At 36.6% G+C, this 12959-nt stretch overlaps 1 protein-coding gene across 1 annotated transcript in view; it reads right to left on the bottom strand.

The window, feature by feature from the left end:
* The window catches only part of LOC132707535 (collagen alpha-2(IX) chain-like), a 43379-nt gene that overhangs the window by 9903 nt on the left and 20517 nt on the right, over positions 1 to 12959 (bottom strand). The window contains 7 exon segments of the mRNA XM_060679433.1: positions 4191 to 4337; positions 4398 to 4583; positions 9372 to 9542; positions 9597 to 9827; positions 9882 to 10015; positions 11480 to 11597; positions 11652 to 11765. Coding sequence (XP_060535416.1) covers positions 4191 to 4337; positions 4398 to 4583; positions 9372 to 9542; positions 9597 to 9827; positions 9882 to 10015; positions 11480 to 11597; positions 11652 to 11765 — 1101 coding nt within the window.

Here is a 12959-nt window from a genome sequence, read left to right as displayed (position 1 = left end):
AGAGGCCCCCATAAAAAAAACTGAAAAGCATTTAAATCTGGGGACTTAGGGGGCCATGGTTAACGTCCGCCCCGACCTACCCATCGATTATTAAATGGTGATTTAAATATTCTCTTACTGCAATACTAAGGTAAGCAAGCACGCCCTCATGCATGGACCACATTCTATTCCTAATTAAATATAGCCAAGTTTTTTCCCAAGTAACATATAAAACAAAACAATCTAAGAGTTGCAAATAATGATCTCCAGTTAACTTTTGATCTATAAATATCAGACAAAAAATATGCCTATCTATTGTTGCATCAGGGTTTTCGGTGGTCTGTGATGTTCATATTCTATGGTCTTGAGAGGTTAGAATGTGGGATTCTCGGCCCGGTATCTCGCGCGCTTATGTCCGAGCCTCATGACGCAGATTAAATAAAGGACTTTTAGTGGAGTTCTCTTTTATTACAAAAAGCCTCCAACACGACATCTATGACACTACACCATACATTAATTGATTGGTAAAGTCTGTTCATAGATATAAGAAAGTGACATATGAATTAAGGAAAGACCCGGGCAAGCCGTAAGAATGAAACATGGGCGAACAGGTCCGTACTTTGCTTAGAATTCAATTATTTGGGGTTTTGTTAGAAAAGATACTAAACAGTATTTATTTATTTATGTTTAAATCTAAAATAAAATCACATATTTTTATTACCTACTTAAATTACTTAAAATTATTCACATAATATATCAGTATCACTATCGCTATCCTGTTCTAATTATTATTTGTTCTATATTATTTGAAATATGGATATACGATTGTTCTGCTTTTTCTATATGTTTAACAGAATTTGCCCAACTTTGTGGAGGGATTTTAAAAACTTCGGTTTCTATAAGTTTGAGGACATTGGAGTTAACATAAGGAAAAACATTGTTACGACGAATGGCAGATTTCAGTTGGCGCCAAACATGTTCAATGGGATTAAAAATATACAGTGGTAAGGTGGAAGCCTTAAAACTGTATGCCCTAGATTTTTTGCATAATTATCACAGACGTTTTCCTATTGTACGTTCAAGCTTTGGAGAACCTCAATTAATTGCTTTTTGGTATAATCTTACAATTAGACATATAGTTTTGGATTGTTGCTTTTGTGTCACATGAGGAAGAGGTTTTGGTCAACTGTCTACTGTAATAACTTGCATTGTACGCTATTAAGAGGAATGTTTTGAACTATTTTGTTTTTGAACTAATTTTCAAATAAATCAGCGGTGGTGTCTTCATGGTAATCCAGAGAATAATCTTTAATATTTTTCGCAGACATTTGGAATCCAACCATCTTTAGAGCCAGCATGCAAAATAGTTATTCTTTTACCTCTTTTTGATGGCGCGTTTGTTTTACACTTATCAGTTGAGTCAACCCAACCCTTTATAGGGGTATGATCAGTGTCGAACCAGGTTTCATCCGAGTAAATAATTGGCCTTTGTTGTTCTCGGTTAATCCTAATTTTTTCTAGACATTCCAGTCGTCATTTCTGAATTCTAGAAGATTCTATTAAAACTTGCCTTTTGTCAATTTTTTTAAATCTAAAACACTTCCATAAGGTAGTTCTGCCACATTTAACACCGGTTTCATCCTTTTCAAGCCTCCTAAAATTTTACGCCGTATTATACCTAGATCACTTTCATCTACACTTGAGAAAATGTCAGCATCGCTTCTTTTTTCCTCGCTGAAATGGGATTATTCGCAATTTTCCAAAGAGTTCATGTTGGAATTTTCGTCAATGCTTGCTTGCTGGCCCCCGTTCAATGAGAGTGAAATAAACATTGTTTATAACTTCCTTAGTCTCAATAGAATAGCGTTTTCTACATTTGGGCGGGAGCATCTCCTGAGATACACTACACCCGCACATATTTTGCATAATTCGCACAGGATTCAACACACTCTGTATTACACACGAAATAAGAATGATTACTAATAAATCTAAACTAAGTAATATACCAAGCCAAAGAATATTAAGCACAGGTAGGTATAAAATTATTTTCTATTACGGACCACAATTTTACTTGAATTGAAATTCCGAAATTTTAGGTAATAATCTTGTTTCATTATATGTTAATGACCACCCTTTGGCCACTTTCTTATATCTATGAACAGACCATACTTCTAGCAATATTGGCAAATCCTTTTATAAAAACTGGTGATAATTATAGCCATTTAGCCTTTCTGGAAAAAGTGTCCAATGAATTAATTCCCAACAATTCCAGCTTAAACATTTACCGATGTTTAAATTCTACAATTCTACAAAAAACAACTCAATTGACAAAAATTAACACTCAAGCAAAAAAAAAAGTATTCAAATTACTTTTTTTTGTACCTACTAAGTTCAGGATTTTCATCAATAGAATCTAAAACTGCTTCCTCAATTTCTGGAGTTCTTACAGTCCGGTCGGCCTCTTTTAAATGATTATTTGTCCTCACAGTACCTGTTTCAGTCAACTTTTTATCTACATTTAAAAATGTTCACGTATCTGGTAGGACTCTATTAGGAAAGCGTTCTTAAAACACCGCATTAATAAGACGCGAAGGACTAAATTTAAAAACTGATGTCAAACAACCGTCTTCTAGAAAATAATTATAAAGATTTCAAAAATACACTTCAGAGTTTAATTACTTCGTAGTTGAACTTCGATTTTTCAAGTATTTTAATAAAACATCTGGACAATCACTTTTAACGATCCATATTAATGATTTTGTTATGAATATGCGGAGGAGAGGTTTTAATTTTTTTATATGAAAACCGCACATTGAATTGAAAAAAGCAAGAAATTAAATTAATTTGTTTATTGTAAGAATAATTGTTATTTTAAGAGAAATCAATGTTTTTCAAAATAGATATGTGAAATTCCGTACACCCGCCACTGATGTATGAAAATAAAATGGTACACTAAATAATGCATCTTGATACATAATACGTGTGTGAAAAAAAAATGATTTTGTATCCCAAAAGTACCCAAAAATCGTAAATGTGAGTTATGTCAGCACGACCTTGAAAATGATTACTAAGTCCTTCTATCCTTCATTTTAACATTCTAAAAAACTTTGCTAAGTAGCATTTTTACTTTTTTTTAGCAATTGCCATTTTTCGTTTTTTCAATTTGAAAATATTTCATTAAAAGGTAGGGGAGGGAGAGGCAAGTCGGTTCATATAATTTAGTATTGCTTGTTGACAATTACTTTTCTCGTGGGCTTGATTTTTTCTCACGTCAACGTTTTTTTTATTAAATACTTTTTAATAAATAATTATAATTATTATATATAACGTTAGAAATAGGGGAGAGTGAGTAAATTTAGTTAAAGTTAGTCAAAAATAAATCGACTTGATGGTTAAAAGCCACAAAGTCTACCTTAACTGCACATAGTTTTTTGTGTAAGGTTTGAGAGTTTAACTGTTGAATTATCATTTGATTATTATCTTTTTTTTTTTTAAATGATGTCTTAATGATACATAGTCGGCCCTAGCATACCAAGGAGTGTCTGATAAACTTTTTAGTACCTACTATGTAATAATAATAGTAATAATTATTATTAAACAAATATCAACAACAAACGAGCGGAGCGAGTTTTTAATAAACGAGTGACTTAAAAAGTTTACCGAACGTGTTGCACTACGACCGTTAGTTTTTGGGTAAATTTTCGCAAAACAACACGACATGACTGTCAGAATTGACAAACGTTAAAATTCAAGGCGTGGGAAATGTCAACGAAAACATACGATTGCACCCAAACCCGTTCGGTAAAATCCCGGAAATGTCCGAAGTGGCTCGGATCCGTGGGAAACGAAACTGACGTGGTAAAGTGACGCTTCCCGCACGCTAGATCGGTGTGTAATTAGGTATTTTACAAATTGGAGTAGAAAAAATATTGAATTTAGTAAAATGTCCGATATGATGACAATGATGAATGATATTTAATTTTTTTTCGTTACCACAATTATAAATTCTGGTTATTTGTACATTTTGAGCGCCTTGCGAAATGCCAGGGGTAAAATGGACCGCTTAAAAATTGTAAAAAAAGCTATTCCATATTATTATAATCGAATCGAAAGTGTAAATTTTTTCTATAATTCTATGGATTTAGCCTAAAGCCAGAGCTTTCGAAAATCTTATAAATTAGCCAAAATGAAAGTCTGTAATAAGTACTCACCGGAGGGCCTTCTATTCCAGGAAGACCTGGGTGTCCCCGCGGACCCGGCGTCCCTGGAAATCCCGGCGTTCCTTCTTTTCCCGGTACACCTGGAGGTCCGCTTGGTCCTTCGGGACCCCTATCTCCCGTCCCTCCTCTTTCTCCGGGCTGGAAGATTCGTATGTTACGATAACCTATCCGTATTTTATTTTTCATTAAACGCCATACAATTCCCGGTGGTCCCGGTAGTCCCCGAGGTCCGTAAACTGCCCTCCCGTATCCTTCGACTAGGTGAGACACGCTGCTGACTTCACCTGGAGCTCCAGGTGGCCCGGGTTGACCTGGCGCTCCGGGTTTTCCGTCCGATCCGGGTACACCCGGTATTCCGGAGGGTCCGGGAAGTCCGTTGTTACCCTGATTTCGTAAAATTTCGAAATATACAGGGTGTATGGAAATTGAGTTCGGAAAGTTGGAGAAAAGATTGCACGTGGTAAAATAATGGTAGTCATGTTTGTCAAAAGTCTTTTTTTTAAGGAATGAGCTGCTACTTTACACACTGATTTAGTAAAAGTCATCGTTTCAAAGTGAAAGTGTTTCAGAAATCTGTCACTAGAGGGCACTTTACCTAGAACATAACCTCAAAAATTGTTACTACGATTTTTTATTCTCGGGTCGAATTAATGAAATTTGAAAGTTGAAAGTTGCTATTAAAAGGGCTTATTATTCAACTGCTACTGCGATGGTCCATCAGGAATATTCGAGTACCGAATTTCGCGATATACTTTTTTGCTACTGAAGAGCAAAAGGAAATGCACATCGAGCATACACAGATGACTTGGCGAAAGAGGATCGTTCAAACCTGATAATACGAATAAAGAGAGACCAAGGTATAAAAGAACCGCTGCAAGAGAATAAAGAATACTTCAGGATGTGGAGGCTGCTCCTGTATGACGATTATGACCAATTGATAGTAATTTTATGCAATGCAAAATTCAAAATTACCCGCAATTCTTCAATGTCATTTTTTTCACTGACTTAATGGGGAGATGTATTTGCAATTTCTCCAAGAGGAACTACCACCTTTGCTGGAAGAGGTATGGTCTGTTTATAGATATAAGAAAGTGACCAATTGCTTTTGAATGGGATAATCCAAGAATTGTCATTAATATACAATGCAATAAGATTATTACCTAAAGTTTCGGAATTTAAATTTAGGCAAAATTGTGGTCCGTAAAGGAAAATAATTTTACACGTGCCTGTGTTTAATGTTCTTTGGTTTGGTATACTACTTAGTTTAAGTTTATCAGTAATCATTCTTATTTCGTGTGTAATACAGCGTGTGTTGAATCGTGTGCGAATTATGCAAAATATGTGCGAGTTTAGTGTATCTCAGGAGATGCTCCCGCCCAAATGTAGAAAACACTATTCTATTGAGACTAAGAAAGTTATTTATTTGACTCTCATTGAACGTAGTGCCAGTAAGCAAGAATCTTTAGAAGAATTTTCAGCGACGAAAAAAAGGAGCGATGCTGACATTTTCTCGAGTGTAAATGAAAGTGATCAAGATATAATACTGCGTAAAATATACCAGTTATACGAGGAACAAAGCGTGCCTACATTACCGATGCTAAATGTGTCAGAACTACCTTATGGAAGTGTATTCAACACATGGATTTTAGATTTAAAAAAATTGACAAAAGGCAAGTTTTAATGGAATCTTTTAGAATTCGGAAATGGAACCGGAATAACTAGAAAAAATTAGGATTTACAGAGAATAACAAAGGTGAATTATTTACTTGGATGAAACCTGGTTCGACACTTATGATATACCGGAAAAGGGTTGGGTTGACTCAACTGATAAGTGTAAAACAAACGGGCCATCAAAAAGAGGTAAAAGAATAACTATTTTGCATGCTGGCTTTAAAGATGGTTGGATTCCAAATGAACTTTCTCTGTCTGCGAAAAATATTAAAGATTCTTCTCCACACCACCGCTGATTTATTTGAAAGTTCAAAAACAAACTATTTCCAAGCATTTCTCCTAATAGCGCAATTGTAATGGACAATGCAAGTTATCACAGTTGACTAAAACCCCTTTCTCATATGACACAAAAGCAACAATCCAAAACTACATGTATAATAACGACATTTATTTTCACGAAGATTATGCCAAAAAGCAATTAATTGAGGTTCTACAACGCTTGAACCTACAAAAGGAATACGTCTGTGATAACTATGCAAAAAATCTAGGGCATACAGTTCTAAGGCTTCCACCTTACCACTGTATATTTACTAACATTGAACAATATTTTCCCCGTGTTAACTCCAATGTCCTCAAACTTATAAAAACCGAAGTTTTTATCATTCCTTCACAAAGTTGGGCAAATTCTGTTAAACATATAGAAAAAGCAGAACAATCGTATATCCATATTTCAAATAATATAGAACAAATAATAATTAGAACAGAATAGCGATAGTGATACTGATATATTATGTGAATAATTTGAAGTAATTTTAGTAGGTAATAAAAATAATTTGTAATTTTATTTTAGATTTAAACATAAATACATGCATAAAAAAAAATCTTGTTTCGTATCTTTCCTAACAAAACCCCAAATAATGAAATTCTAAGAGAAGTCCGGACCTGTTCGGCCATATCTTATTCTTGCAACTTGCCCGGCTCTTTCCTTAATTCGTATCAGTTAGTCACCTTCTTATATCTATGAACAGACTTTTCTCTTCCAGTGAAGACAAAACATGTGGTTAATGAAAGATAGCCTTCCACCTCATTTTACAGTGTACAGGGGATTTAAATCAGATATTTGAACATCGATGGTTAGGTGGGGGCGGACCTCTAGCTTGGCCGCCCCGCTCACCAGACACACTTAAAGTCTTTAGTGTATGGAATATCTACAACAAACAAAAAACGGTTGAGAAATCATTAGAAATAGGCGTATTTTTTGTGTTGGATAGCATTTTTTAAAATGTATAAGAAAATGTTTAGAAATGGGCATTTTGAAAGTGAATCGTAATTTGTGGTTGAACGATAACACTTATCGACTTAAAACAAAAGTAATAATTTTTGAGGATTTGTGATTCTGTTTAAGGCGATCTGTTCTATTTTGTAATATCAGTCTAAATAAATAAAATACAGGGAAAATCAAAAAAAATGTTCTAGGTAAAATGCCCTCTAGTGGCAGATATCTGAAACACTTTTATTTTGTAACGATGATTCTTATTAAAACAGGGCTGTATTTAAGATATGTAAATATTGGGGTCTAGCCACTGGTGCACACCGGGTCTTCCTAGCACAAAAACGTGCTATTCGTTACATGATGCGTGTAACTAGTAAACATTCATGTAGAGATTCCGTTTCGATTTACGTCAAAAGTAACACGACAAGATGGAATAGGAGATGTGACTTGCACGAACATGACACACGGCAAAGATATTACTTGGGCGTTCCATTCTCTAGACTGCATCTCGGGCAACAAAACCCAAGGTATTTTGGCTTGAAAGTACATGGCATAGCTTTAAATTTCTATAAATGCTTCGAAGAAACTGATAATTCATCTGTGTTTGAGAGAAGAACTAAGATCTTTTTAAATAATAGGTGTCTCTACACCGCATTTTAATGTGATGTGACGTGCTTAATATACCCACATACGAGGTTAGCGCCAAAATTTCCCGGCCTGACATAGGTGCAGCTCCAGTATCACGATAAAACTATGTCTTCTTCTAAATATATATCTTAGCAGGCTGCGAAAAAAAAATTGAAGTCTTGCGTCAAATAGTTTTTTATTGACTGCATTTTAAACAAGACGTGTCCGAAGAAAAGGGGCACATAACGCAAATTGAGTATAGAGCAGTCACCTTCAAGGGACTCCTGCCCCATTCGAAAACGTTTTGCCCATTCTTTCACTACATTTTTGACAAAAGAAGGGTTAGCACCTAAAATTATTACAGAAAGTCTGGATGGCATGAACGGCCAAAGTTTTCCTTCGTATTCTGTAGTGAAAGAATAGGCGAAACGTTTTCCAATGGGGCAGGAGTCCCTTGAAGATGATCCAAGAACTGGTCAACGAGTGGAGGTCATAACGGAAGATATTGTTGCGATTGTGGAAGAGGTGGCATTGACTGATCGACGTTTAAAGATCAAGGAAATCTCAGAAATTACTAAGCTTTCTGTGTTCGTCGAATCCTGCATGATCATTTAGGTATGCATAAGGTTAGTGCAAGATGGGCTCTTAAAAACCTTTCGGGTATTCAAAAACTTTTTTGGAACTCTGTGGGTCGGAATCGAAGCCTGTGATAGAAACTAACCAAAACTATGGTTCTCTATTATGACCCTCTATCGAAAAAAGAATCAATGGAGTGGCGTCGTAAGGGTGAAACACTTCCAAGAAAATTCAGAGTCTGCTAGTCAACAAAAAAGGTGATGGCCACGATCTTTTGGGATTGTGAAGGAATTCTTTTGATATATTTTAAAGAAACTGATATCACTGTCAATGGTAAATATTACGCAACATTATTACATAAATTGCGAGACTGCATAGGTGTAAAAAGTCGAGGAAAACTGACCGGAGGCGTGCGTATTTTGCACGATAATGCACCTGTCCATACTGCTGGTGTTGCACAAGCAGCTATTTTAGAGTGTGGGTTCCAACAGATAGATCATCCTCCCTATAGTCCAGATATGGCCAACAGCGACTATTATTTGTTTGGATATTTGAAAAAGGACTTACGTGGATGGCGGTTTAACGACGAAGTTGAGTTAAAAGAGGCTCGTTTAGGTCACTTTTCAGATATACCAAGAGAGTATTTTTTTAAAGGGATTGAGTTGTTAATAAAGAGATGTAATAAGTGTATTGAAGTTAAGGGGGATTATATTGAAAAAAAATTAAATATTGTTACTTAACTTTGTTTCTTTCATATTCAGGCCGGGAAATTCTGGCGCTGCCCTCGTATGTGTTATATGCGAAAAGCGAAATAAATATCTATCTATCTATCTATCGATCTACTGCGTTAAAAATAAAATTTAAAAACATGAATTTTGACAAGCTATAACTCGGAAAACATTACGATTTCGAATTTTCGTTACATGACTTACTACCATTTTTTTATCACGTCGAATCTTTCCTCCAAGTTTCCGAACTCAATTTCCGAACACCCTGTATATTGCCAAGGTGATTTCAATCATTACTGCCGGGCCAGGGTATCCTCTCGGTCCTATTAATCCCTGCTCTCCCGGCTCTCCTCGTTCCCCTTTCGGTCCGGTTTTACCGGCCCGTCCTGGATAACCGTCTCTTCCCGGCGGACCCGCGGGTCCTTCCAAACCTGTAGGACCGCGTTCCCCTTTTTCTCCCGGTTGCCCCTAGAAAATTTAGTAGACCGGAATGCGATCGATTTGAAGAGAAACAAAATTAACTTGTTCGCCCGATGGACCTCTGATTCCCTCGGGACCCTGAGGTCCTTGAGGTCCTGTTAGCCCCGGCGGCCCGGGCAAGCCTGGAAAACCGCGTTCTCCCTTTTCTCCCGCCGGTCCCGGATAGCCTCGCTCACCCTGAGATCCTGGAATACCCCTTTCAGCATCGACTGCGTTTCCAGGCAGGCCTGGTTCTCCTTTTAGACCCGGAACTCCGGGAAGTCCGGGTGAACCCTGCAATGTTTTTCACGTTTCCCGATTTATTTTACGTGCCTTTGATTGTCGTACTTGCGATCCTGCTGGTCCTGGCTGTCCTGAAACTCCCGGTTCTCCCTTTGAACCGGGCAAACCCCAATGGCCTTCTTTTCCGGCAGGTCCGGGCGCGCCGTCCAGGCCCGGAATTCCCGCAACGCCTCGCGCACCTGATATCGGATGTATACATTAACCCATTTTGACCCAGTGGTGCGTTAATGCACGTCCTATTCTATGATTTTTTTGTCACATCCAGGCAATATTTTTGCATATCCATTTAGAAATTTTATTATTATCACTACTAAAGGAACCGTGAAATGTGTAAAGGAAAGATATTATATACGATTTCAAAAGTTATCAAAAGCGGTACATAAATTTGTATCACATTTTCAACTAATATTTGAAAATACCCATATTGAAATCCTTATTTCGGGAGCTGTCAACACGCGATGACAACATTGATTATTACGTTTCAGCAAAAACTTATTTTCTCGAAAACCATTTACTATTCTCAAAGAATTCCAGGAAACGTGGAAAATCCAGGGCTATGACCTCTACTTCGAACAATGATTGAATCATATACAGGGTGTGTCGTTTATGGGCAAAAAATCTAAAATATCCAAAAAGTTTCCGTTTTTGTGGGTAAATTATTGGCGATAAATGAAAAACCGTTAAATATGGGATAATTTTACTTGAACGGTGTCGTGAGAGAGTTTCAGGTTTCTTCTAAATGCCGGTCCAGACTTCCGCTTCTCTCGCAAGTTTGAAGTGGGTAGCTGCAAATTTTTGGTACTTATTATGTTTTTTTAATATTGCACGGAATATCGCGAACACCCTGCACGATATTTAAAAACTGTAAATACAAAAGTTTAAGCTGTCTATATGGGCTATATCGTCATGTAAAAGAAACTGGCATCTAAAACGTGGATTTGAAATTATTGCCAATTTTCAATAATAGGGGGACCCATTTTTCGGTTTTTTTTAATTTACGGCGCACCCTGTATATTTTGAAAAATTGTCAAGAATAAAAGTGTATGAATTTCGGACACTTATCTTACTTACAAAAAACAGTGGAAAATCGCGAAAAAAAGATGGATACCGGCGTCGGATTAGGGCCATTTCTTATAAGCTTAGGTGCTTTTAGAAAGGAGGCAAATTTCAATTTTGTAGCTCCAAAGGTTCGAAAGTTATTCAGGAAAAGTTAAAAGACGAGAACGGAGAACGGACATACAGAAAAGATTTTTTTTTCTTTCGACGGCGATCATTTCTGTACCAACGACGATCCCATAGGACCTACCGTTACCGAGATATAAAATTTTTATACGAGCGCAGATACTTTCGAAAAATTGGATTTCATCTATTTTCGAAAGTAACAAGTGACATGAGCAAAGTTCCGAAGTCAACTGTAAGAAAAATTGTTGCAAGTCAAGAAGAAAGCGAGAGATGATGAACTAGTTGACGACAGTACGATAGTGACTGAAACTTTATTATTATTGTATTTAATATTTTGTTTAATTTTTTATGTACATATTGCTCGGTGAAAAAGAGTGCTCTTTAAGGGGCGGCCATTTTGGAGTAATAAACAGTAGGCAAAGGTCGGTTGTAAAAGCACTATATTTCTGGTCCAAGCATACCTGGTTCTCCTTTTTCGCCTTGCTCACCCCGATCCCCTTTGATCCCGGGTTCCCCTTTTGCACCAACGCCGTTTATCGCGAATGGACGTCCAGAATAGGACCCAGGCCCAGGTTCGCCCTTAACATGTCAAAGATCGCGACTTTCGTGATTAGGCGATAACCGGTGACTTACCGGTGGTCCCATATCCCCTCTTGGACCTGGTGGGCCCGGCAAACCATCCCTCCCGTCTTGTCCTGGTAAACCCGGTGGCCCGCGTGGTCCTAGATACCCCTCTCCAGGTGGCCCCTATAATAATAGTTAAATAATAAGTTATCGAATTTAAGTAATTTACGGAGAATTGGTTGACAGAACAACAAAGTAATGTATCAAAATTACACAGCGATTGCTTGGATATAAGTAATATTAATCGGTTCTCGATCGAGCAGATTTTTGAATGCTGCGCGACAAGTTATAGGAACAAACTGTGCATTATTTGCTTGTATAGACCACCCCTAGGTGACTATGATTTATTTTTAAACCAGCTCGATGAGGTATTGCAATATTCTACCACCAAATACGAATTGACGCTGCTGTGTGGAGATCTGAACCTCAACAGTGAAGAAAATGATTATAAAACAAAAAAATTACATTTGGTTTGATATCTCCCATGTCCTCGCCCACAAGAACTCAGGCTCTAGGATGTTAGGGGGTCATACGAGTTCAACAACAGTTGATTATATCGTAACAAATTTCAAAGATTCCACTCTTAATCAAATTAACTTAGGAATATCAGACCATTTATCTCAAAAATTAAGTTTCAAATTCCAATCCAATAAAATAAGCTCCAATATTTCGTACTTACTTTCAAAAGGAATCTACAATTCTTACGGGGTATACGAACACCGATAATATGTTTAATATATTCTGGGATCATTTGTTATGGTGCTTTGAAGTATCACATCCAGTACACAAAATTCAGAATAAAAACTTAAATCAAAAAATTTCTATACCTATATATTCTATTAAAACAGCTAAATTGGAGTAGAAAACCTTTAAAGATGAAACCGTACACAATAACGACAAAATATTGAAAAATCTAGTAAATAAACAGGTCGACCAAAAAAAAGCTTTCTTTTCAAACTTGATAAATCTAAAAAATGTCGGAACTGGTCAATTAGGTAAAAAAATAAATAGGAATATTATTAAACTAAATATTAACAACGTTTTTTCAACAATTATAAAGTAATAGGAGACGGTTTCCCGGTATTCAAAAAAGGGGACTCTACATTAAGCGATTGCTTATCTAAAATATTAGAGAAGGCAGTGTACAACCGAATTACATCTCTTTATTAACAACTCAATCCCTTTAAAAAATATTCTTTTGGTTTGTCTGAAAAATGATCTAAAACAACCTCTTTTAACTCAACTTCGTCGTTAAACCACCCTCGACGTAAGTCCTTTTTTAAATATCCAAACAAATAATACTCGCTGGGGGCCATA

Source organism: Cylas formicarius, unplaced genomic scaffold, assembly GCF_029955315.1.
Source record: "Cylas formicarius isolate icCylForm1 unplaced genomic scaffold, icCylForm1.1 PGA_scaffold_10__41_contigs__length_53128322, whole genome shotgun sequence".
NCBI lineage: Eukaryota > Metazoa > Arthropoda > Insecta > Coleoptera > Brentidae > Cylas > Cylas formicarius.
The sequence above is the reverse complement of the archived record's forward strand: the minus strand, read 5'-3'. Positions and strand labels throughout refer to the sequence as shown.